This window comes from Eufriesea mexicana, unplaced genomic scaffold (assembly GCF_001483705.2).
Source record: "Eufriesea mexicana isolate 0111107269 unplaced genomic scaffold, ASM148370v2 scaffold382, whole genome shotgun sequence".
Classification (NCBI taxonomy): Eukaryota; Metazoa; Arthropoda; class Insecta; order Hymenoptera; family Apidae; genus Eufriesea; species Eufriesea mexicana.
This window is the reverse complement of record NW_016908540.1, coordinates 261296-283263: the sequence shown is the minus strand read 5'-3', so window position 1 is coordinate 283263 and position 21968 is coordinate 261296. Positions and strand designations below refer to the sequence as shown.

Below are 21968 nucleotides of genomic sequence, written 5' to 3'. Positions count from 1 at the left end.
TTAACGAATGGTCTATTTGTGTATCATTACCTTCAAAAAATAATTCAGTTTGTACTTTGTTTGTAACTATCTCTGAATTATTTTTGAAAGTAAGAGGACATTGTAAAATTAACAAATATGAAAAATTTCTGTTTGTTATTTTGAAACATTTTTTATTTTCCATACCATTTAGTTATAATCGGATACAATTAAACATAGATATAATTAAAATCGACCACATACAATATATCGAGAAACGTCGAGGGTGATCTGTTTTTCTTGTTGGTCGATTACCAAATAGTCTACGATATCAATCAAGACATCGAATTGAATTTCAATTAGTGTCATTTGGATTTGCTGTGTTCTTCCGGATTAAAGGTGGCATCTCCGTCAAGTTCAAAATCGGAACGCGGTATCGCACGAACATACCGTGCACAAACATTTTGGTGAATTTCACATCGAGGTATACTCACAGCACTGCGTCGCTAACAGGGATTCGTCATTGTTTGTATAAACGAAAAGTGCAACATCGCTTGGAACATGGACGAATATGTGTACGCGAGTTCCATTGGGACTCCTAAGGATTAATCGAAAGATACCATCGCAAGCCAACGATATGTGACGAGTTGTTCAATTTCGATATACTTTTGTCTCTTGTAACCTTCATCGCGTATTGCCTGATCAGGATTAAGGACACTTGACGATGTTTGACAGCGACACTGACAGCTGGTATGATTGGAAGAGAGGAAATGATATTAATGAGATGCACGGCGTAAACAATGCCGAGACCAGAAACAGTGTATGTATGATCAGTTCCGATCGTTTGAAAAATTTTCCATCGGACGATGGTGAAAGAAGAACATCTCGAAGCAATGGTATGATTCGTTGCGATGCAATTCCTGCGAGTTCTAGATCAAATACGGAAGTTCGATTCATCAATCCGGCAATTTACGCGGAGACATTAAACGACCAAGACGTGGAACACGAGGTTGAAATTCAAGTGAAAGTCGGAACGAAGAATGATGGAATTGTCGTAGCAAATTGCGGCGATTCCGCGGAGATGTGCGATATGATGTCCACGATGTCTCTCAACAATGACCTGGCCGCCTCGTTCATGAACTATGCCGGTGACCAAGGTTCCGCTCAAGAAACGTATCGTTGTTATTCCTTAAATTCCCCGGACACATCCGCATCCTTACAATCCGGTATTATCCGTTCCAAGTCCGTGATATCGTATGGAGCTCCGAATCATATCGAAAGGCGATGTAGGATTACCGATAGTGCGGACAATAGCAAAGAGCGTTGTTGTAGCAGGCAAATCGACTCGGAAGTGCAAAGGTATCCTGCGTATAACCATCGTATCGATCTTAAGCGAGTATTACGACGTTTCTATTTTATATTTTATATTTTATATTTTTCTACGTTTCTATTTTTCTAATCACTCTCTGTACTATTTTCTTTTCTATTGCTCTTACCGACATTTCACCGTGGGAGACCAACGGCATATCGTTCCTCGTTAAACAGGTACGCGTTTAACGGGCACCGAGTCGTGCAAGTTTCTACATCGTCGATATCCAGTATCAGAATATCGGAGAACAGATCGAACGCGTCGGATGTCGTGAAGAAGATCACGTACAGCGAGTGGATTCGAAGGAAGCAAGAATTAACGCGACGACGGAAGGAGGAGGAAGATCTGGCTGAGAGGCAGAAGCAAATCGAGGCGGAGAGATTGATCCGTGAAAAGGAGGAAAGGGAGAGCAGGGAGAAGGAGAATTTCGTGAAGTGGTCCGAGAGGAAGAAGAAGGAAGAGGAGCAAAAGAAAGCTGTAGTGGGGAAAGAATTGGAATTGCAGAAGCAACTGAAAGAAGTCGAGGATAAGGCATCCGTAGTGAAGACTTTGTATCTTCGCCAATGGGCTCGTAAGAAGAAGGAAGAGGAAAAAGGTAAGGAAACCGTCGGTTATCCTTTGGTTCTTTGATAATTCGTTTATTTTTCGATGTTGGTGTAGCGCGTCAGAAGAAAGAAGAAATGAACCGGAAACGGGTAGAAGAAGAGAGGAAGAAGAGACGGGAAGACAGCACGAAAGCGTACGAGAATTGGCGGAAGATGGCGAAGAATAAACCAAGGCCTGCCACGCAGGGACTTTTACGTTAGTTCTTTTATTTTCTCACAATGGAAAGTATCATCGAATAATGGAAATTTGCTTATAACGAAGACTAAATTTTCGCTTACTATTAGCTCATCAAAAAGCCAAGCCAACGTATGTGAATCCCACGCCATGGCAGCGAATCGTCGAGGATGCCGAGGACCTCGAGGAAGATGAACTCAGCGTGGGGAAAAAAGCACGAAGTCAGCCGAAGATTAGCAGTAAGAGAAGTGCTATGTCTTATCAGTGATTACTTCGTCGAATAATCAGAATTTGGGAAATTTGCATGGTTCGAAGAACGATCACGTGGTTCAGTACTTTTATGCTTCGAAGCAAGGTAGAATTACAGGAAAATGACGGACGAAGCAAAGAATATCATTAAACGCTTACTTCGGATTACAGACTCGCGTACTGCGTGCAGATGTCTTAGAAAAGACTGGATATCCTCGTGCAGGATATAATAGCGTACAATTAGAATGATCTTACGCGCATCGGCGTATAGTATATATCCTGATAAATAATTTCATTTCCTAGCAGATATTCTTTGATACACTTTTACAACCTTCGCTTTTTCACGTTCGTCTCCTATGATCAATGAATATTAACATATAATTGGAAGGTAATCGAGAAAAGCGTTCTTCGGCCAATATTTAGATGCATTAAGACTATGAAGGCGAGAATTCACTTCTCGCCTTGATATACTCGAAGGTTTGTAGATAGTAAAAAAAAAAAAAGAAAAGAAAAAAACGAGAGCAAAAAAAAGTGGAAAACTTACGTGAAGGTAATTAAAAGAAACGTGTACGGAGAAAAGCTGAATACTTTTATTATTTGTATCGTTAATACTGTACTGTTTGTTACACGACGTAGATTCATTACACAATCGTATTTTTACACGGGCTCAGGAGAGCGCTTTCTGTTCGTTACGCCAGACATACCACGAGAAAAAGGATACCAAGAATCGATCAGAAACGATAAGTCTAATGCATAAGAGAACGTAACGGAGTGGCACATGATTATTCCTTTCGCTCCTACCGAGTGCATACTTTGTTCTTTCCAAATGTATGCCACATTTCACGCGTACAAATATTTAATGGCGCAAGCGAATGATTGCACGGATCAGTATCGTCCAATGGATCTACTTGACAAAACTTTCCTCTTCTTCTCGGAGTCGCTCTATATCCGACTTGTTCATGAAATAATAGGAGGGTTGCCGTGACTTCTGAAAATTTAAGGAACGAATTGTCGTTATTAAATTCTTGCGTTAATTCTATCGGATAAAAAGTAAAAATTCTGTCTTACTAAATCTCTCATTACGCGTTTTGCACCCGCTTTAATGAGGATATTGCTTAATTCTTCCACCGAAGGTAAACCCATTGCGTAATGTAAAGCTGTTCTCTCCAGCTGAAACAGATTGACAGAGATTCGATATTTCTTTGCGATAATTCACGGTTATTTAATCGATTCTTACATTATCACCGATACGCAGAGTCTCTGGATAGGTTCTCGCGACATATTGTGTCAGCTCATCGTTTTCACGAAGCACAGCGATGTGAAGAGCGCATCTACTCATTGAATTCTTTCCCATTGCTAATAGTTTCCCTCCTCCGGTGTTTTTATTCAATAATTCCTTCACTCTTGATACGTTGCCTATTCTGATTTCGTGGTGCACTTCTTCGCGTTGTGTCTGTGAAAGATATGCCCTCTTTGGTATACTATTATTCGATATTTCTTCGCGTAAAATTAAATTAAAAATATGAAAAATATCGCGTAAAATTATCTTTTCTATTTTACCACATAGTTTGGAATGGATTGTAAAAATTGCACAGTCGCTTCTCGTCCTCGTTCCGCAGCGATGTTCACGATGTTCACACCTTCGTCTTCAACGTCCAAGATATGATCGTACCCCTCTAGTAATAGTTCCACTAATTTTTCAGTTTCACCTGTGAAAATATTGAAACAAAAATTATAATTATTTGCAGATATGTACCTCGAATTGTAGAGTTTCGTGATAATAATCCATGGAAGTTAATATGGAAGATTAGAGATTTTAAAAAATATATCTCGAATCGAGATTGACCTCTTGCTGCCAAATAAGCCACATAATGATCGATCTCGTCGATGTTTTCTCGGATATTTGCCAATCCAGCCACGTCCCTGGCTGTCCTGTACAATTCGTCCCTGAATCCAACGTTAATTTGGCTTTCCTGAAGTAGATGGAACAAACCATCCTTCGGATAAGATCGTATGGCAGCAAAGTGAATAACGCTTTGCCCGTGTTCATCCTGAAGAAATAACATAATTTTTCGCTCATTCGACCATTTTCTCGATTGTAAATTATTTTTTCCCGAATTATATATCAGTTAATAGTCGGTATACTCTATTAGGGTTGCTAAAAGCTGATTCTGGAACATCGGAACCTGGACTTTGCGGATAACCGGCATCCTCGTCTCCAATTTCATTTTCGATATTATCTATGTTTTCTTCGGGACGATCGGGTATGATCAGCACGTTAGGTTCCTGAAACATCGTCGAATTATATATATTTGAAGCATCGAAATTACACGTGGAATTACTTACCAGTTCTTGCGGAGTGTTTTTACTTTTATTGGCAAAGTTGTACAGATAAGTAGCCAGATAAGTAACCGGATCCTTTGGACGAGTATTGGCAACCTCTGTCAAGCCTTTGATCAATGGATCACCTAGTGCTGGAGAAGGGTTAGTTTTTATACTTCAAGTAATTATACTTCAATCAGACTAGCCAATTTTTCTTTGTTTTCTTCGTTCAACATTAACTTACACGATGCTAAGTAGCGACCCTCTTCTTCTCGAAATATCGGTATCTCGATTTGATTGTCGTCTGAAAAACGAATTATTTTTATTTTTGTCAGTTGACTATATAAAATGCAAAAAACATATTGCACTTGTAACATTGACGATTTAAAAAGATGCTATGACTGAATTTTTTTAATCTAATTGCAAATGCAATACATTTCTAACATCTTATCTTTTCTTTCATCGAAAAAGGAAAGAAAAAAATCATAAGGATGCGAATATCTCACAAGTAAAAGGTGCATCGTGAGCATAAAGTGCATTATTTCACTCTGAAAATCGTGTTGGACACAAAAATCACAAGCAAGTCGACTATATAGAATCAAATACCAGAAGCACGAGTATATATAATCACGAGAATTTCACGATAAAAGTCACATTGATAGAGGTGAAAAGTGGGGGATTTCGTTTATACATAATTCACGTACAGTAACCATTCATAAAAATATACAGTTCGTCATGAATTGAATACATCGAGTTGGAAAGACATGTGCTACGCCATTTCTGTTTCGCGTGAACATCGAACTCGTGCATTACACATAAAAAGCTCTTGAATTTTTTTTTTTCTCTTTTTTTTTCCTTCCAACCATTTTGGATAATTTATATCAAAATCTCTGTAACCAATTTCACGTTCCAGGTACATATACACATTTCACGTAGGTACGTGCATGGTGTCGTGCGACAACATGTCAAAGCGTCGTAACAATTTTCCATGTACCAATAACGTTCATTTTACTAACCTAATGAACGATCCAGCATCCCTCCGAGTAGCTAATCTTTCTTTTTCGTTTAATTATCGTAACTCGGTGCACGAGAAATAGAATAACGTTCACACACATCTTTCCAACGTTCCTCCGTTCTTTTCCAACCATTCTGGACGTAAGCTAATAATCTCTCCTATAGTCTCAGTCTATGAGAGTTAATTGACATTCGAACGTATTGGCTCATGAATTATCACAGAAGGATTCCACGTATAAGCGTATATTATTCGATTACTTAAGGAAAAGAAAAAAACGAAGAGTAAAAGTCTCTGATAACATGGCGGATGAAAGACGAAAGAAAGTTCCACGTTAATCCCTTTGCGTTTCCCTCCTCGCGATTAATTCTGGAAACGTTTCGCACTGTTCCGTTTGCGAAACAGCCCGGCGAGCAAGCTGGCAATTTTCATCGAATTATTGATCGTCAGTTCCTTCTCTAACGCCAGAATGTTCAAAATTGCCCTGGAGAGGTCCTGAAGAGTCTGCAATTCGGTAATGCTCAACGACTGTTGATTACCGATCCTGACCGTGTCCCTTTTCGCCGTTTCCCGTATACTTAATCCACGAACGACACACAGATGCCTCAAATGATCGTACTCCTTCGACAGTTCCGGGAACCTGATTATCACGTTAAACCTAAGCGTATTTCCAATGGCGTAGGGTCGCGCACTCAGGAAGCCCAGCTTCTTGTCCCTCTTGAATTTCAATCTCTCGTCTAGTATCACCATCACTTTTGCCAATCTCACGTAAGCACGACCAATCAGACCGGGTCTACTGTCGCTGGTTCGACAGACAATCCTCAGATGATCCTGCACGTTCACCCAGGCAGCCAGGTCCCCAGCAGAGGCTATGTAGACGCCACGACCGTAAGGCCAGTGTTTCCCGTGAAGCTTTTTATCATAGTGATCCTCGAAATCCGCGATTGGCAGTAGCAGACCACCCGCTGCCAACTGTGCCCTGATTGGACTAGGCTGATCCAGTATTTCATTCAGCGTGAAATAAGTTCCAGGTTCATCCTCGCTGCTGCCCTCAGCCATCATCCCAGAGATCTCCTGACTCATCAATTCACTGGTGATCTCTCGCTCCACCTCTTCCAATTGGTTCACCGTCAGTGTCAAGGGAAACGTGTAATTCTCAAGGTTCCTGCAACACTCTATCACTGCAGCCTGGACGTACTTGGCTGGAGGATCGAGATCGTACGCCTCGATGGCTGACATGGTCACTTCGTCTACTGCGTCGGGAGTTTCCTCGCCGTCCTCGTCTTCGTTGTAAAAGAATCTCGGCAGTGGATGATCCGGGAGATCACCACTGGCAGTCACGCAATGAATGTCTCTGATCAGAGGATCGAAGAAGTCGGCGAATACCACGTAACTCTCGTAGTCCGGCGCTATTACGTACAAGGATTCATCCTCGTCTACGGTGTTCACCATGGAATAAGCGCTGCTCGCCTTGCTGTTGCAATTCGAGTTACCGTATTTCTTTAAAGCAGGCCAGATCACGTCAAAGAGATTGTGGTCCATGCGTGTCACACGGTGCTTGATACGATCGAATATGGGTCGCTTCAGGCAACGACCGATCAGGGTGCCGGAGGTCCCAGCCGATTTTGGTATCATACCGTGCTTTACGCCGATCAGAAGACGGAAACATCGCTCCAAGGTAGCTAGGGTCTCTGGTTCGGTTATGTCTCGTCGCGCGGAAAACGCGTCGCCCCCAGGAACTGTTTGCCTCGGGCGTGCACACCAGTGGGAAGATGTCCGGAAGGAAGAAGTGGAAACGTGAACAGCCGCGGATATATTAATGAGGAAATTTGTCATCAGAATTATCAGCGATGGGAAAAGCGACCCACGTTGATTATTTCTCGTCATTTTAATCGAGGACCAGTTTAAAAAATTCTACATATACGAGAACTTACGAGAACCTTCTACGAATCTGGATCAAAGAGGACATCTTTAGGAATTTTTTTCAAAGAAACCAAAATATATATCGATTCGAGATTTTCGTCTACTCATTTGTCCATGATTCGAGAATACTTGTGATTTTTTTCAATTCGAAATAGCGAAAATTGGAGAAATTATGTAACTATGTATACACGCATGCATGAGATCTTTGCTTCTCGATATCCCACTCGACGCGTTCATGCTTGGACGTCTCTAACTTCGTTAATTTTACGAATTTCACCAAATACCTTAGAACGCATATTTTTCAATGTGCAAATTTGAAGAAAATGCGAAAGAAATCGATTTTTCAGCCGGACTCGTAGAAGATCGCTATTTTTAAAATTCGCTCTCAGATTTGGGAATATTTGTCGTAGTTCCCATCGCTGATAAATGTTTCGATCAATTCGGTATCACTCGAGAGCGATATATCTCTGATAAATCTCCTAAATTAGTTGATGAGTAATCTGCTTACAGGACAAATATTTGAATTATTGTATGTAAACGATTTTTCACGATGATAAAACTGACAGGGTGTGAGAAAGCAACGTGATGGTTAACTCTAAATCAGTCCACGTGATCGTACTACTGGGAACGTAATATAAACTGGGAGATCTATGTTCCAAAGGTAAGAAAAACGTAAAGTGCTGCTAAGGATCGTAGTACACTTTGGTTCGGAGTGATCGATGGTGCTCTTAAGTGCCTCGTTCGAGTGAAATACCTTTGTCCGTTAACATCTCGTCGGCGAGCTTCTCGTTAGCCCCGAAATCGCGAAGGAGTGATTTGTGAGAGAATTCGGACTGGTTCTGCTTGTAATACTCCGCCTTTTCCCTGAACTGCACGAATAACATGTTTAGAAACACCTCGATGCAATATTTTATCCACCTACCCGACTCAATATTACATTCTTAATTAACCAAGTTCCCTCTGATGTCATAATTCGATAAACTCGAACCTAATTAACATCGTCATCGGGAACAGCGTTACTGATACAATTCGAATTTTTATCAATTTCAATTTTCCTCATTAAATTCAGAAAATAGTTACATCGGAACCTTCGAACAGGCATTTAATTTTAAGTATAGAATTATAAATACAGAATTAATTCATCGATTGAAATCGTTAAAAATCGAGTCTGCTTTTATCGAATATCGCGAATTATTCGTGGAATGCACTCACTTTGTCTTGGACTAAAGGATTGGCACCCAGGTGAAGCAAAAGGTTATAGTAATGGCCGTTGTCAGCGAGGGTTGCCGCGTAGTGCAAAGGTGTTCGTCCATCGTGATCGATTGCATGAGCGGTTTCTGGAAACCTGCCTGCCAGATACCTGAAGAAAACATGAAAGATTAACTTAGTTGATGAAAGGAATCGATAAATCTTGATATTTCACCCTTATACCTTTCATTTCTCGTGGATGTTCCAGTCGTGAAATGTCACGAATAAATACTAGCATTTCTAACGCAACTCTCGAAATGTCATTATTAACCCTCATTGCGAGGAATAATTTACTTTGCATAACTAGTGACGTTGATATTACATTTTACAGAGATCGACGCATCGATAAGGAACGAAGAAATGAATTGTTTAGACGAAGAAATGGAAATTAAAAAGGGAAAAGAAATAGAAGAAATTAAATATGGAAAGTCGTAATTAATTACCTGATTATGGTGGTGTTTCCAAACGCAACTGCAACGTGCAGAGGAGTTGCACCATGCGGCGATGATCCATCTCTTGCAATGGCAAACTTGCGACGATCCAAGGCGCTTTGCAGGTCTCTCAAATTTCCTTCTCTGGCTGCCATATGCACAGCGTGAATTTTCCCCTAAAACATTCGGCAGATATCCCAAATAATTCAAATCTGAGAAACGAACAAACGGATTAGTCGACAATAAAAATAGGAAATAGAATTTTATGAATTAAGAACGTGAATCTTAAAAATACAAATTTGTAGTATCAAAAAATAATAATTGATCATGCTACAGCTTAACATAAAAACCCATAATTCTTGCCATCTTAAATTTACAAACGAGTTCTTGGAAGCCATCTGGTTACCCAACCGATCTTCAATAAAAATACCATCCACTCTCGCCCGTGAAATCACAAATTAAACTGGCTGGAACCGACCATAATGTCTACATTGGCAATTACCGGGTAAAAAACCGGACGCTAATTCGACGTGATTTGCGTGCAGTAATGACACGTCTGTTTATGAAAAGGTGAGGAGGAAGAAGAAAGTTTCTACGCGTAATACCATGTACGATGGGACGCGATCGATGAACGTCTGAAGCTCGGAATTGCCCGAATGTCGACCGACCAGTCTTCTTCCTTCGCCGTTCAGTACCAACGCTGCCAATTGCTCCATGTTCCCGGCCTCCAGCAGCTTCTCGATTTCCGGGTCCGCCGTCATGCTGCCCTCGTTCAGCTCTGCCTCCGGAAGCTCCTCGTGCTCGCCGACGATCACCTGCTAATCATTTGCAGGTGCAAAACCATGCGCACGACAGCCACGTACCGATCGATACGGCAAAATATTAATCGCACCTGACAATCTAGATACCGTAAATCGATCGTTCGCGGCTACCCTGCGTTTCGTCTTGCGTGTGTACGCTTTGCTGTCCGCACGAAACGCCACCAATTACACCGAGTCTCTTTGACAGTTCGATGGTTGACGACTGGTGTCTCTAATTAAGGCGTTATTTCGCCACGGTGTCTGGACGGTAGTGGGATGATTCGTGACAATGGGAATTGACCGAGTTCTCACTGGTTTTTGGGTTAATTAGATGGGAATCGGACTTTGAGGGTAGCTTCGAGGAGATGGAAATCTAATTGGTGTCAGTGTCTTTGTTATTTTATATGCGAAGAAATCAGAAGATATTTCGAAATTAAAAAGCGATATAGAATGGGAAGTGATCTGGTGGTGTATTTAAAAAATTGGAAAAATGAAAATGCTCGGTGAAATGTACTACAAGTTCGATGTCTCTGTGTCTAAACGTACGATAGCTAGATTTCTCTGCGAGTGATCGTTCTTTCTTCAAGGGACACGCGAATCGATATTTAAAATACGCGAATGAAATTGAAAAGAAAGGAACGTCCCGGATAAGAGAAAATTTGCTGTCTCTGCTGACTCGATTAAAACTCTGACGGAAAGAAAGAAATTACGTTTTCATGCGTTTTGTCTGGGTCTGTAGAGCAGAAGTTACATAACAGAAGTTCCTTGCTCAGTCAACATTTATTTATTCGTATATATTTGTGCGTGACAAAGAACATACTGTATAATATCTCCATATCGATCGTCTCTTGCTTCCAATACACATGACACCCCTAACTGCATCCTGTCACAACCGCAAGCATGAGCTCCTCGTTATGCCTACTCATGGGCACTATGTCGGCCGACTATACACGAACGGACAATCGAATCCTAGAATCTACCGTCTATGCCTTCTCGTTTCTAATACTCCTTGCATCGATATTAGGATCGCATTATAATAATACTTATATTTTATACTTCTCACTCAGCGATATAAGTCTCGTCATAAATACAAGTCTATACTTTTGTGCTATGAAATTCCTGAAAATTCGTCTCGTCTAACAAGTTATGATGACTGTACCTGATCTTCCTCGTTTCCCGGATCATCGACGCCAGAGTCACCGGTACTCGGCTCGTTTCTCTCTTCCTGCTCCGCTTTGTTTTCCTCGTCCTGTTCAGCGGCCTCTTCCTCCTTCGCTTCATCCGCGTCTACCTGTTCTTCTTTATCCTCTTCGCTCTTACCCTCTGCTTCTTCGGCTTTCTCTTCTTCGTTCTCCGGATCGGGATTTTCCTCTGCACCCGGAATAGCCGGCCCTGTCACCACGTCGTCGTCCGAGGATCTCTCTTCGGCGTCCTCCACTTTAGCCTCCTCTGTCTCCTCGTTGTTCTCAGGTGCGTCTTCTGCGTCGTTCGACTCCTTTGCATCTTCCTCTGCTTTCTCTCCATTCTCCGTGTTCTCTCCATCCTCCGTGTTCTCCACGGCCTCCGTGTTTTCCGCATTCTCCGCGTCCTCCGCATCGCCAGCGTCTTCCGTGTTCTCCGGATTTGTATCGGCCTCCGTGTTTTCGGCATTTTCAGCGTTCTCAGCGTCGTCCGCGCTCTCCTGCTGATCCACCGGCTGATCTTCCTCGACATTTTTAATCTGTTCCATAAAACGATTAAAAAATCCGAGCTTTTAAAATTCTTCTTTCCCCGATTCCAGCGCAGCCTGTCTTTTCTGAGAGTTACTTTAATCCATTTCCGATAGGCAAATGTGTCACCGGGTTAATAAAGTTATCGTTAGAGTAAGGGAAATTGGACCGTTTCGACGATTTTCTTATTCTCTGAGCGATAGGTTAGAAAACGTTGGAGTATTTGTTATAATACCTGTTCCATAGATCTACTGAAATTTTTCGTCGCCGATTCTGCGCTGCCGAACGCGCTATCGATATCCGCACTGCTGACCTTCTTCATTCCTCGAGATATAGATTCCTCTGCTTCCAGGATCCTCCAGTCCCAGTTCTTGGGGTACGACGTCCCGGCGACTCGGGGCGCTTCCGGTATCACGTTCAACAGCGACTGGTCCAAGTCTGATGGCCGGTTCTTGTAGAAGGCTGGTGCCTTTAGTCTCTGATAAATTTAATAAATCGCCATAAATCGTTTTATTGGAGATAATTGCAATATATGAAAATTATTCTTTACTCTATGGAAATTATTTTTTAATTAAATCGCAATTTGTATCGCAATTTTAGTATATTTTATTTTACCATGATTGGGGAATGTAATATACGAAATACTCACGTGATCTAATTTACTTTCGTCAGCCCCGTATTCCGTTAACAAATTATACAGAGTTCCATCATCCTTCGCTCCAGCTGCATAATGCAATGGCGTCTTCCCATCGTTGTCCTGCGCCTCCACAACGGAAGGATTCTTTGCGAGAATTACCCGTGCAATTTCCGTGTGTCCCAGTCCAGCAGCCTGTTGACAATCGAGTGTTTCGATATCGGAGGAAAAATAATAAAATTATCAAGTTTGTACCTTGTGTAGAACGTTCAGGCCATTGGCATCCTTGCCGCTGAGGACGATGGGCGATGTACACTCCACTTTGTTTCTAAGTCCTTCTAAATCGTTATTCACCGTGGCTGCGTGAATATCTTTCGTGGTACCCTGTAATATCATTTTTATATCAGTATAATAATATTTTTACGTTGGTATATTTAAAATAGACGACAAAGTGAAAGAAAAGTATTCGAACTTTATGTAATTTCATACCGATTTCTAATTGATCTCAATAATTTCGAGGAAAGAAGATTGGGAGTTTGGAAATTACTCTTTTAAAGTATTTATTGCAAAGTGATTTCGAAAAATTTTAATAGTAATACGAACCATTATAAATGGCACAGCTTCCAAAAATTTCTTCACGCGTGGATTGTTGCTGGTCTCCATACGCAACTTGTTTCCATGGCCTTCCCATAGAACCTGCTGCAACTTCCCTAGATCTCGATTGTGAATCCATATTCTGATATTGGAAGGTTTGAAATCCAAGCCTAGAAAAGAAGAAAAACACTTTTCGTTCGTCGTAATATAAAATTTGATTAATTCTATAAATTATATAAATATTCGTTAATTCGATTAATTTTTGATCGTACTGGATGCATCCCAATTTTTAAAATTATTTTAAGCTATTTACTTTCTTCGTTTCACTTCGTATCAGTGTCTGCTCGATAACCAAGTTCAATATGTTTCGAGTCACCGAAATTTCATTGAACGAAGTACGTAAACGATATCAATTAAACGCACGTGCCTTTCAGCTTAATTGAAACATCGAACTCGATAAGATAGGAAATAAATATGCGGCTCATATATGAAATACGCCAGAAAGGGGGTAAAAGACAAGAGACATAATAGCATGACCTTTTCTCTTCGAGATCTAACCGCCTCGTTAATTATTTACAAGTGACAAGATTTGTAACTATACATCGCGTGTCGTGGAAATGTGATAAATGTTTTAGATACCAGGGAGTCCTCTTAGCAATAGACATCGATTTTCTGTACAATGCCGGCCAGTGTTTCGGTGTAAAAACACGGAATAAAAATTTCTTTGACCCCTTTTTGTTTTCTAGAATGTATGTATTGGGTTGGCAAGAAAGTAATTTCGGTTTGCATCGGTAAATAATGTTAAGCTTGTTTAGTTATTCTTTTGTCAATGTTAGAATTTTTTTCTTTTGAGATATAATAGTCGATACCTTTAGGTTGCTATTTCGTGAAATTCCGTGTAATTTCGTTTAGAACTGTCAGTTCACGGTCAGTCTTAACATGGAGTGCAAAAATAAGCATTTTCGACACATTTTACCTTTTTATTTTTGCATAAAGGCAAGAATGCGACTGAGGCTCATAAAGAAATATGAGAAGTTTATGGTGTTGATTGTTTAACAGAATGCACGTGTCAGAATTAGTTTAAAAAATTTCGTTCTGAAGATTTTTCACTGAAAGGTACCCACAACGTTCTGATCGACCTTCTGAGATTTACGTACTTGGTTAAGCTTTTTGCAGATAAAAACCAGAAATTCTATGAGCGCGTGATCATGAAGTCACCAGAAAGATGGCAAAAGGATATCGAATAGAATGGAAGATATTTGACTGATTAAAGTTCATTTACTATATAGAAAAAATTGAGTTTTATTTCACACTAAGAAACCGAAAGTACTTTCTTGCCAACCCAATACATGTACATATGTCTTCGAGGAATAGGAACATCGACGTCAATAGAATGCTCGTCATCATGGAGTATCTCGAATTATTTAAAGAACATGGTACATTAATAAATCGAATACACGTGAAACAATTGGACAAATTTAGAAAAATCGAAGGTACGTTATCTGTAGCAATTATAAACAAGGAAACATCCAACCGTTCCATTGTATTATCTCGAGTGCAATTATCTTCCTATCAACTTTCTATCCAATACAGTTATCTATTTTTCTATCTATCTATGAACACTTTTATAAATTGATCATTTAACGGTAGAAAAATAAAATTGCTTGTTAGAAATAGAATATTTTTAAAGATATGTTACTGCGAATCGAGTTACCTTAAAATTCATAATAAATTTTGCTAATTTTTGTCGAGAGAGCTCATTCATAATATTTTTTTGAATTTTTTTTCGAAATTACAAGTGTAATTAAAAATTGGTAAGATTTATCCTTCGATCTATGTAGTCTCTCGCGCGTTTTCTTCGATATGCTAACGAAAGTGCTGGAAGCTGAGAATTTGATTGTAATTTAGAGCACCCGTTGCAGCATTGCGAATGAAATAAATATTTTACAATATATGTTCGGTATTTCCAATGAGTCATTGATTTAGCTTTAACACGTCAATAATACTGGGGAAAATTGGACAAGATATCTCTTGTACGCGTTCGACGAAAAATTACGTCGATAATCGTACTGCGTGCTTCATGTGCAATAAACACTTGATCAAGTGGCACAGTATATTGATAATCGAGAAAGAAGTTATTTACTGCAGAAACACGAGCAGAAAACCCAACGAAAAATGGAACAAAACAGGTTAAGAGTTAATAATGGTGACAACGATAATGAAACGATGAAATCTTCCGCTACGAAAATTCGTATCGTCAATTAAATTAATATTAAAGTTATTCAGCTATAGTTTGTATATATCTGAACATAACGTATATTATAAATAACAATAATCAGAGTGGTACGATAAAAATAAATATGCAGCATGAGTTATTTAATTCTGTCACCTGTAATTAACCACCTATTTATTGTACAAAAAATTTTTTAAATAATAGTCGGAATTAAATGATGCACTCTGAACGCCACTAATACAATGTTTTTTGTCAAACTACTGTTTTCAATAAATGCAGAAATGAAAAATTTAGGACAAGTCATTTCGTCTTGTTCATATTTCAATTCTACTGTTAAGAAGAGCCTAACTCAAATTAGATTCAAATATGCAAAATCTGCAAATTTTGTCACCAATATTATGTATCATTAAATATAGTCGATTTGGATAATTGTCAGGGAGAATAAAAGACAATGAACGTTGATCGATTTAATTTAAATTATAATAATCGTGCTAGTCGGGAGTGACGTTTTATTTTGACGTGGATCGCGTGTTCCTACAGTGAATTAATCAATTTTTGAAAAGCTAACCGAGTACACGGACTCCCTCGCTCTCTGACACGTATCCTCTGCTTTCTCGGTAAATAGATCAATCAATGTTGGCTGAAATGCCGGTGTACATTGTACGCATTGCACGTTGCGCTCATGTATGTTATGTAAAATACTGCCAGCTTGAATGCAACATCGAGGTCCGTCAATTTAAATATAGACCCTGTGTCAATCTTTACAATTCAACGATGGTCATGTTTATGCCACGATTTCGAACCACGCTATTTATTTTATGTTTCAATTTCACATCATCGACGGAACATTTTATATTTTATTATATCGATGCTCATCGAACAAGTGGAATTTATTTCGAATTGGAATGTTCAGGAGGTGATAAGTAATCGAGCTATTCGATTACTATATTCTTTATTACTATATAAGTAATCGAGCGATCTCGAGCTATTCGAAGAAGATTCCAGTAAATGAAATGATTAAGTTAAATTGAAAGGAAATTAAGAGAAATTAATTTCAGATCCACTTGTGTGTTATTAAATTAAATTAATGATTCACGAAAATTATGAATAGGTTTAGTAAAATATATTACACTATTCGTTTACTATTCATCGCGAATATATTTGAAAATGACCTATTGTATACTCAAATTTGAAACATTCTTGTGTAATAATTAATATCTAAACTTTAATTTTTAAATTCGAATGTTTAAAATATTTAGAATATTTTTCAATATTTCGACTTGATCGTATTTTAAAAAGAAATATGGAAAGGCAAGATAAGCGAGTTTCAAACGAGACAAACGACTCACAAATAGACACAGTTCTGAGAGTCTTGGCTGATTATGAGAGTAAACTCTCGGCAAGTTTAATTTACCTCAAGTTCCAACCATTTATCGAACATGATCGTCCACTATGCATCGAAATCGTCATTGATCTACGATGAAGATTCACCTTCAACTTTGTTGCACTTTCCATTTACATTTTCTACGAACAATTTAGTATGCAGCTTCGAACAGGTAATAGAAGGAACGTTACAGGAATTTTTCAGCAAACCGACTTGCTTGTCGATTCTCAAAGGAAATGTTTACGACATGCTACAGCTTGTAATTTTCCTTCAAATTCTCTCTTATACTATATCTGAATTTCGAACGATCGTGGTCTCTTTATTTCTACCATTTCTTTGTTAGAGATGTCAATCGTCGATCAATTAAGAAAATAATTTCTTTTTATTTAATATACCTAAAAGAAAAATATCAATTTCTATATATTTCCAAATTTCGAAAAATCATGGTCCTTTTATTTCTGCTATTCTTTTGTTAGAAATGTCAATCGTCGATCAATTAAGAAAATAATGTCTTTGTATCTAATATACCTAAAAGAAAAATATCAATTTCTATACATTTCCAAATTTCGAAAAATCATGGTCCTTTTATTTCTACCAATTCTTTGTTAGAAATGTCAATCGTCGTTCAATTAAGAAGATAATTTCTTTATATCCAATATACCTAAAGGGAAAAAATCAGTTTCTATAGATTTATGAATTTCAAACGATCATGGTGCCTTTATTTCTACTATTTGTTTCTTAGAAATGTCAATTGTCGTTCAGTTAAGAAAATAATGTCTTTTTATTTAATATACCTAAATGAAAAATACCAATTTCTATATATTTCCAAATTTCGAAAAATCATGGTCCCTTTATTTCTACCATTTCTTTGTTAGAAATGTCATTCGTCGTTGAATTAAAAAAATAATTTCTTTATATCTAATGTACCTAAAGAGAAAAAATAAATTTCTATACATTTATGAATTTTGAACAGTCATATTCCCTTTATTTCTACTATTTTCTCGTTACAAATGACAATCGTCGTTCAGTTAAGAAAATAATGTCTTTGTATCTAATATACCTAAGGGAAAAATATCAATTTCTATATATTTTCAAATTTCGAAAAATCATGGTGCCATTATTTCTACCATTTCTTTGTTAGAAATGTCAATCGTCGTTCAATTAAGAAGATGTCTTTATATCATAACACTGTAATAATGTCAATACAATTTCCACGAATTGTTGTTTTCGAGGGTTGCTAAATAATTCATTGGTCAATCGACCAGGGCATGTCGTCTCATCGATCGGAGCAGTTTTCCTTGCCTTACAAATTTAAGTTCTATCGATTTTTCCGGGTCATTACCGAGAAGATTCTATAGGGTATAAGTCAAGGAATGTATAGCCATTAAAGGCGGGGAAAGAACGAAGTGCACGATGCAATGTTGCCATCTATTTGTCAAGTCATTTGCAATTGATTTGAACAGTAAATCGACAATTAATTATCGGGACACCTAGTACACTCATCGTTCGAAGTAATACCAAATTTCATAATTAATTTTCATTCTTTAATTTATTCTTTTCTCGACATTGATACTATTTGGTTGAAATAATTCGTATATCATTCGATTAGTATAATTTAACGTTTTATATTCATTGTAAACAATATTGTTCGTTGAAATGTTGAAATAAAAAGGTTATAATATAGGACATTTTTTGCTGCAATTTCACTGATCGTGGAAAGTATAGCCGATTGAAGCATTACTCTGAAATAGAGTCAAACATGATCGAATAAACACGTTTGTTCGACAAAGTTGGAGAATTATATATCGATATTTAAATATCGATGCAGTTTCGAAAATATAATTTAATAATTATTAATTATTAAATAACGATAATTCCAGAATAAATCTCTCTGTTATTAAAATGATTTTATTTATGTTTGACCCTTTTACGTGATATATTACACATTTATTATTCAGCTAAATCAATATAAATTTAGAATTTAGAAATATATATAGCTTCGAATACCCAGTTTAGATTTACCAAGAACTGGTGGGGATATTTAATCAAAATTACTCACATTCCTTGCCAGAGCTGATCTTCCGGCGAGACATGTTCTCCGCTTCCGGTAGTTCAATCTCCGAGCTATGTTCCAAATAGTAAGCCGCAGGATTGCCCTTTTTGTCGCAAATACTCGCGTCGCAGTCGTTTTCTATGAGGACATCCCAAATTCCCTCGGGATCCTTGCAAGCAGCGCAATAATGCAACGCTGTCCTTCCTTCCTAAAAATTAGCAAACGAAAAATCTCAATTGCCATCTCAACCATCTATAAAATACAAGAAAACTCGAAAATTTGGGAAATTGAAAAATCCTCCATACGATATTTGCAAGAGATTTCCTAAAATCTATAATTCTTAAGGAATTAATTAATTATTCAAATAGGGACTTGCTCGAAACGATCCTTTATTTCACAATTTATTAAATACGAATGGGTTTCTTGAAATAACAACACTTTCAAATTCTTCTAACTTTCGAAGCTTTGCAGTTTCAGATTCTGTGCGAAATCTGTTGACATTCACGTCTAGTGAAATATAGAAACACCACCGAGCACCTTCCATAGCTTTGCACCAAAGAAAATAAATAAAAATACTAAAACCCAGAAATATTAAAAAATGAAGTACACGAAATCGAGGAAAACAGAATTGATCATTATTATTAACTTAATATGTTAAGTTAATTCCCAGCTCGTTTTGCTTTCCGTTCCCTTCGGGTCCAAACTCGGCCGCCAAGTGGGCCATCGGATGAAGTGTTCATAAAACTCGGAAATACTGTACTAATTGTTATAACAGGAATCCCAAACGTTAGGTCCAAAGATGGCGAAGAATGTAACACCGAAAGTTAGCACCTCTTGGTCCTAGTTTGGGCCCGTTCCTGAGGACCGTCTGGGCCCGAACGAAAAGTCTAACGTCTTAATAGCATTTAACGTGTTAAATATCGATTAATCCTTTTACAAAAATTACTTGTAAAAATATAAAGAACATCCCACGTTCATCCTATAACACTCCCTAAAATCTTACCGGAAGCACAGTGAACCTAGATATTCGTGGAATTTGAACAATTTTCCTAAAAGGGTATCCAAAACGTGTCTGTGTTATCACTGAATCAACGGATTACCTTAAACGCTTTTATCAGACGCGATAATTGCTCGAAACGTAATCGGCTTATCGAATCGTTGCCATAAACGATCCCTCGTAGCTTCTTAAAATAACTTCACCGAACGGTAGTTCCCGGCGATAAAAAGCGTGACTGCCATTAGAGGATGAATATTTGAGGGGAACGGCTATGTAAAACGCGAAGCCGGCGACGGATAAACGGTGAATATAAAGGTTGAATCGAGATCGAGGGTGGGAAAGGGGTGAGAAGCTGGCGTTTGCCATATTTGAGGCACTGCGTGCGCCTGGACACGAAGTCGGATGGCTGCAGGGAAGAACAGGTGGTTTACACTTTGTTATTAGCCGAGTCACGCGATGCGGGATGGACGACCGTCGTTACGAAAAATTACTTTTCGATTATTCAGCAGTCGGATATCTCGGAAGAAGCGCAAACATCATCGTCACGACAGGATCGTGACGCTTCAACGATCTTGCAAATGGCGGAGGAATTCTTGCCGCGAGTCTTCGTCCTTAACGATCGATTGCTACGATAATTATAAATATCGCGAGAATGATTTCTCACTTCTGACAAGTTTTAACGTTAAACCTACCACTGTCAAATGACTGGGTGAAGGAAAGCGAAGTGAAACTTTGTTTTACCGAGAAATGGAAGAAGGAGAGACGTTGAAGAATTGATTAGGTACATAGAGAGAAAATTCGCGAAGACCAGATGGTAAGACGATAACGTTCAATGCGGAATTTTTAATGAAAGTTTTAAAAAAGTTATCGAGGTCATGGTAGGGTTAGTGTTAACCCGTTGACTGTCAGATAAATTCTATATAACTATAGTTCGTTCTGCCAGAATATTTCATCACGACAGATCGTAATGATACGCGAAAATAATATGTATATATAGTCAAAAATATAAGCAAATATGGTTTTAAAAATTAAATACTTTCGCTAATTTTGGTATTGTGACCATCAATACGTGCCCCGACGCCATTAGAGCGAGGCAATAGAGTATCAGTGTCCTCTATGGCAGTCAACTAATTAATAAATTTCTGGGGCCAGTTTTGGAATAATTGAAACAATTACTTGAACTTAAAATTGTTATGTAGACACGAAACTTACTTCAGGTTTATATGTTTTCCTCTTATCCTCGTTACCGGGGTATAAAAGTAACGTTGAAGGGGTCAGTGTGTTGAATATCGATCTAGAAAGTTTAAGTTCATCTCTGATCTTTTTCACAGGCAAATTATAAATTAATTCGTGGCTCACTTGCTATAGTGGAAGAGATAAGCACTCGAGTAAGTACCAGTCGATTAGGAGTATGATTTTCTCGAGTATAGATTTCGGGTGCGATAGGGGAAACTAGAGATAAAACGTTATAAATTTATCGCGAGTCAACGAACAACGAGTGTGTAAAAATTGTAACGAAACTCTGAATAAATAGTATTTAATACGTGTAAATAGTAAATAGAAAGTAGCAGCAACCGAGAAGGTGCTCGGAAATTCTGAAAAGTCTGACACGAATGGTGCGATACTTAAAAATCAAGGAAAATTGCACAACGACGATTACTTTGTCTTTCTGCTGGACAGTGATAGGATAATTTTCCACGAGCCACTCGACGATATCTCGATGATCGTGATACACGGCTTTGTGAAGCAATGGCGTGCCAGTTGGATCTTTCGAGATAGCCAGTTTCTTCTTAGGCTCCTCTGATATCAGCTTCTGCGTTTCGATCAAAGAACCACGCGAAACCGCGTCATGCACGTACGAGATTTTCGTCTGAAAAATAAAGAAACGATATCTTAGTGTCACTGTGTGACCACGAAAATGCAAAACACGGATTTTTCTTTCCTCTGTAATTCGGTAAATACAGTATACCTTACCAGATAATTCGGGAGTCCTTTTAGGAAGACTCTAGTCCTGAGATCTGGAGAATATTCACCTAACAGACGAGCCCCTCGTCCTTCTAGAACGACATGTTCCAATCTCTCGAGTTCTCCTCGTTGTAACCAAGATTTTAACGTTGTCGCATTCATCTGCGCAAGAAAATTAAACGAATAAATTTCACGAAAATCGGTAAGTTAAGTGACTGGGAAGAGTGTTGAAATTTTTCATCTAGAAAGTTCTAATTCCTCCCACACGCGGCCACAAATCAATTCTTGAAACGCTCGTTATTGATTC

The 21968-nt window shown here is 38.5% G+C and overlaps 2 protein-coding genes across 2 annotated transcripts; one reads left to right on the top strand and one right to left on the bottom strand.

Annotated features, from left to right (window-relative positions):
* Window positions 1-365: 365 nt before the first annotated feature.
* Window positions 366-2400, top strand: LOC108545224 (coiled-coil domain-containing protein 34). The gene is made up of 4 exons (XM_017896737.1): window positions 366-1317; window positions 1504-1922; window positions 1988-2128; window positions 2218-2400. Exons 1-4 carry the CDS (start codon window positions 683-685, stop codon window positions 2373-2375), a joined length of 1353 nt encoding a protein of 450 aa, XP_017752226.1. The 5' UTR covers window positions 366-682; the 3' UTR covers window positions 2376-2400.
* Window positions 2401-3260: 860 nt separating this feature from the next.
* On the bottom strand, window positions 3261-21823 carry LOC108545218 (uncharacterized). The gene is made up of 20 exons (XM_017896729.1): window positions 21671-21823; window positions 21357-21566; window positions 18706-18907; window positions 13039-13199; window positions 12691-12819; window positions 12451-12630; window positions 12037-12279; window positions 11252-11812; window positions 9898-10110; window positions 9305-9468; window positions 8826-8973; window positions 8368-8482; window positions 4923-4982; window positions 4703-4830; window positions 4502-4642; window positions 4203-4407; window positions 3917-4065; window positions 3594-3809; window positions 3425-3526; window positions 3261-3344 (listed from the first exon to the last, which is right to left on the bottom strand). Exons 1-20 carry the CDS (start codon window positions 21821-21823, stop codon window positions 3261-3263), a joined length of 3564 nt encoding a protein of 1187 aa, XP_017752218.1.
* Between the last annotated feature and the right edge of the window lie 145 nt (window positions 21824-21968).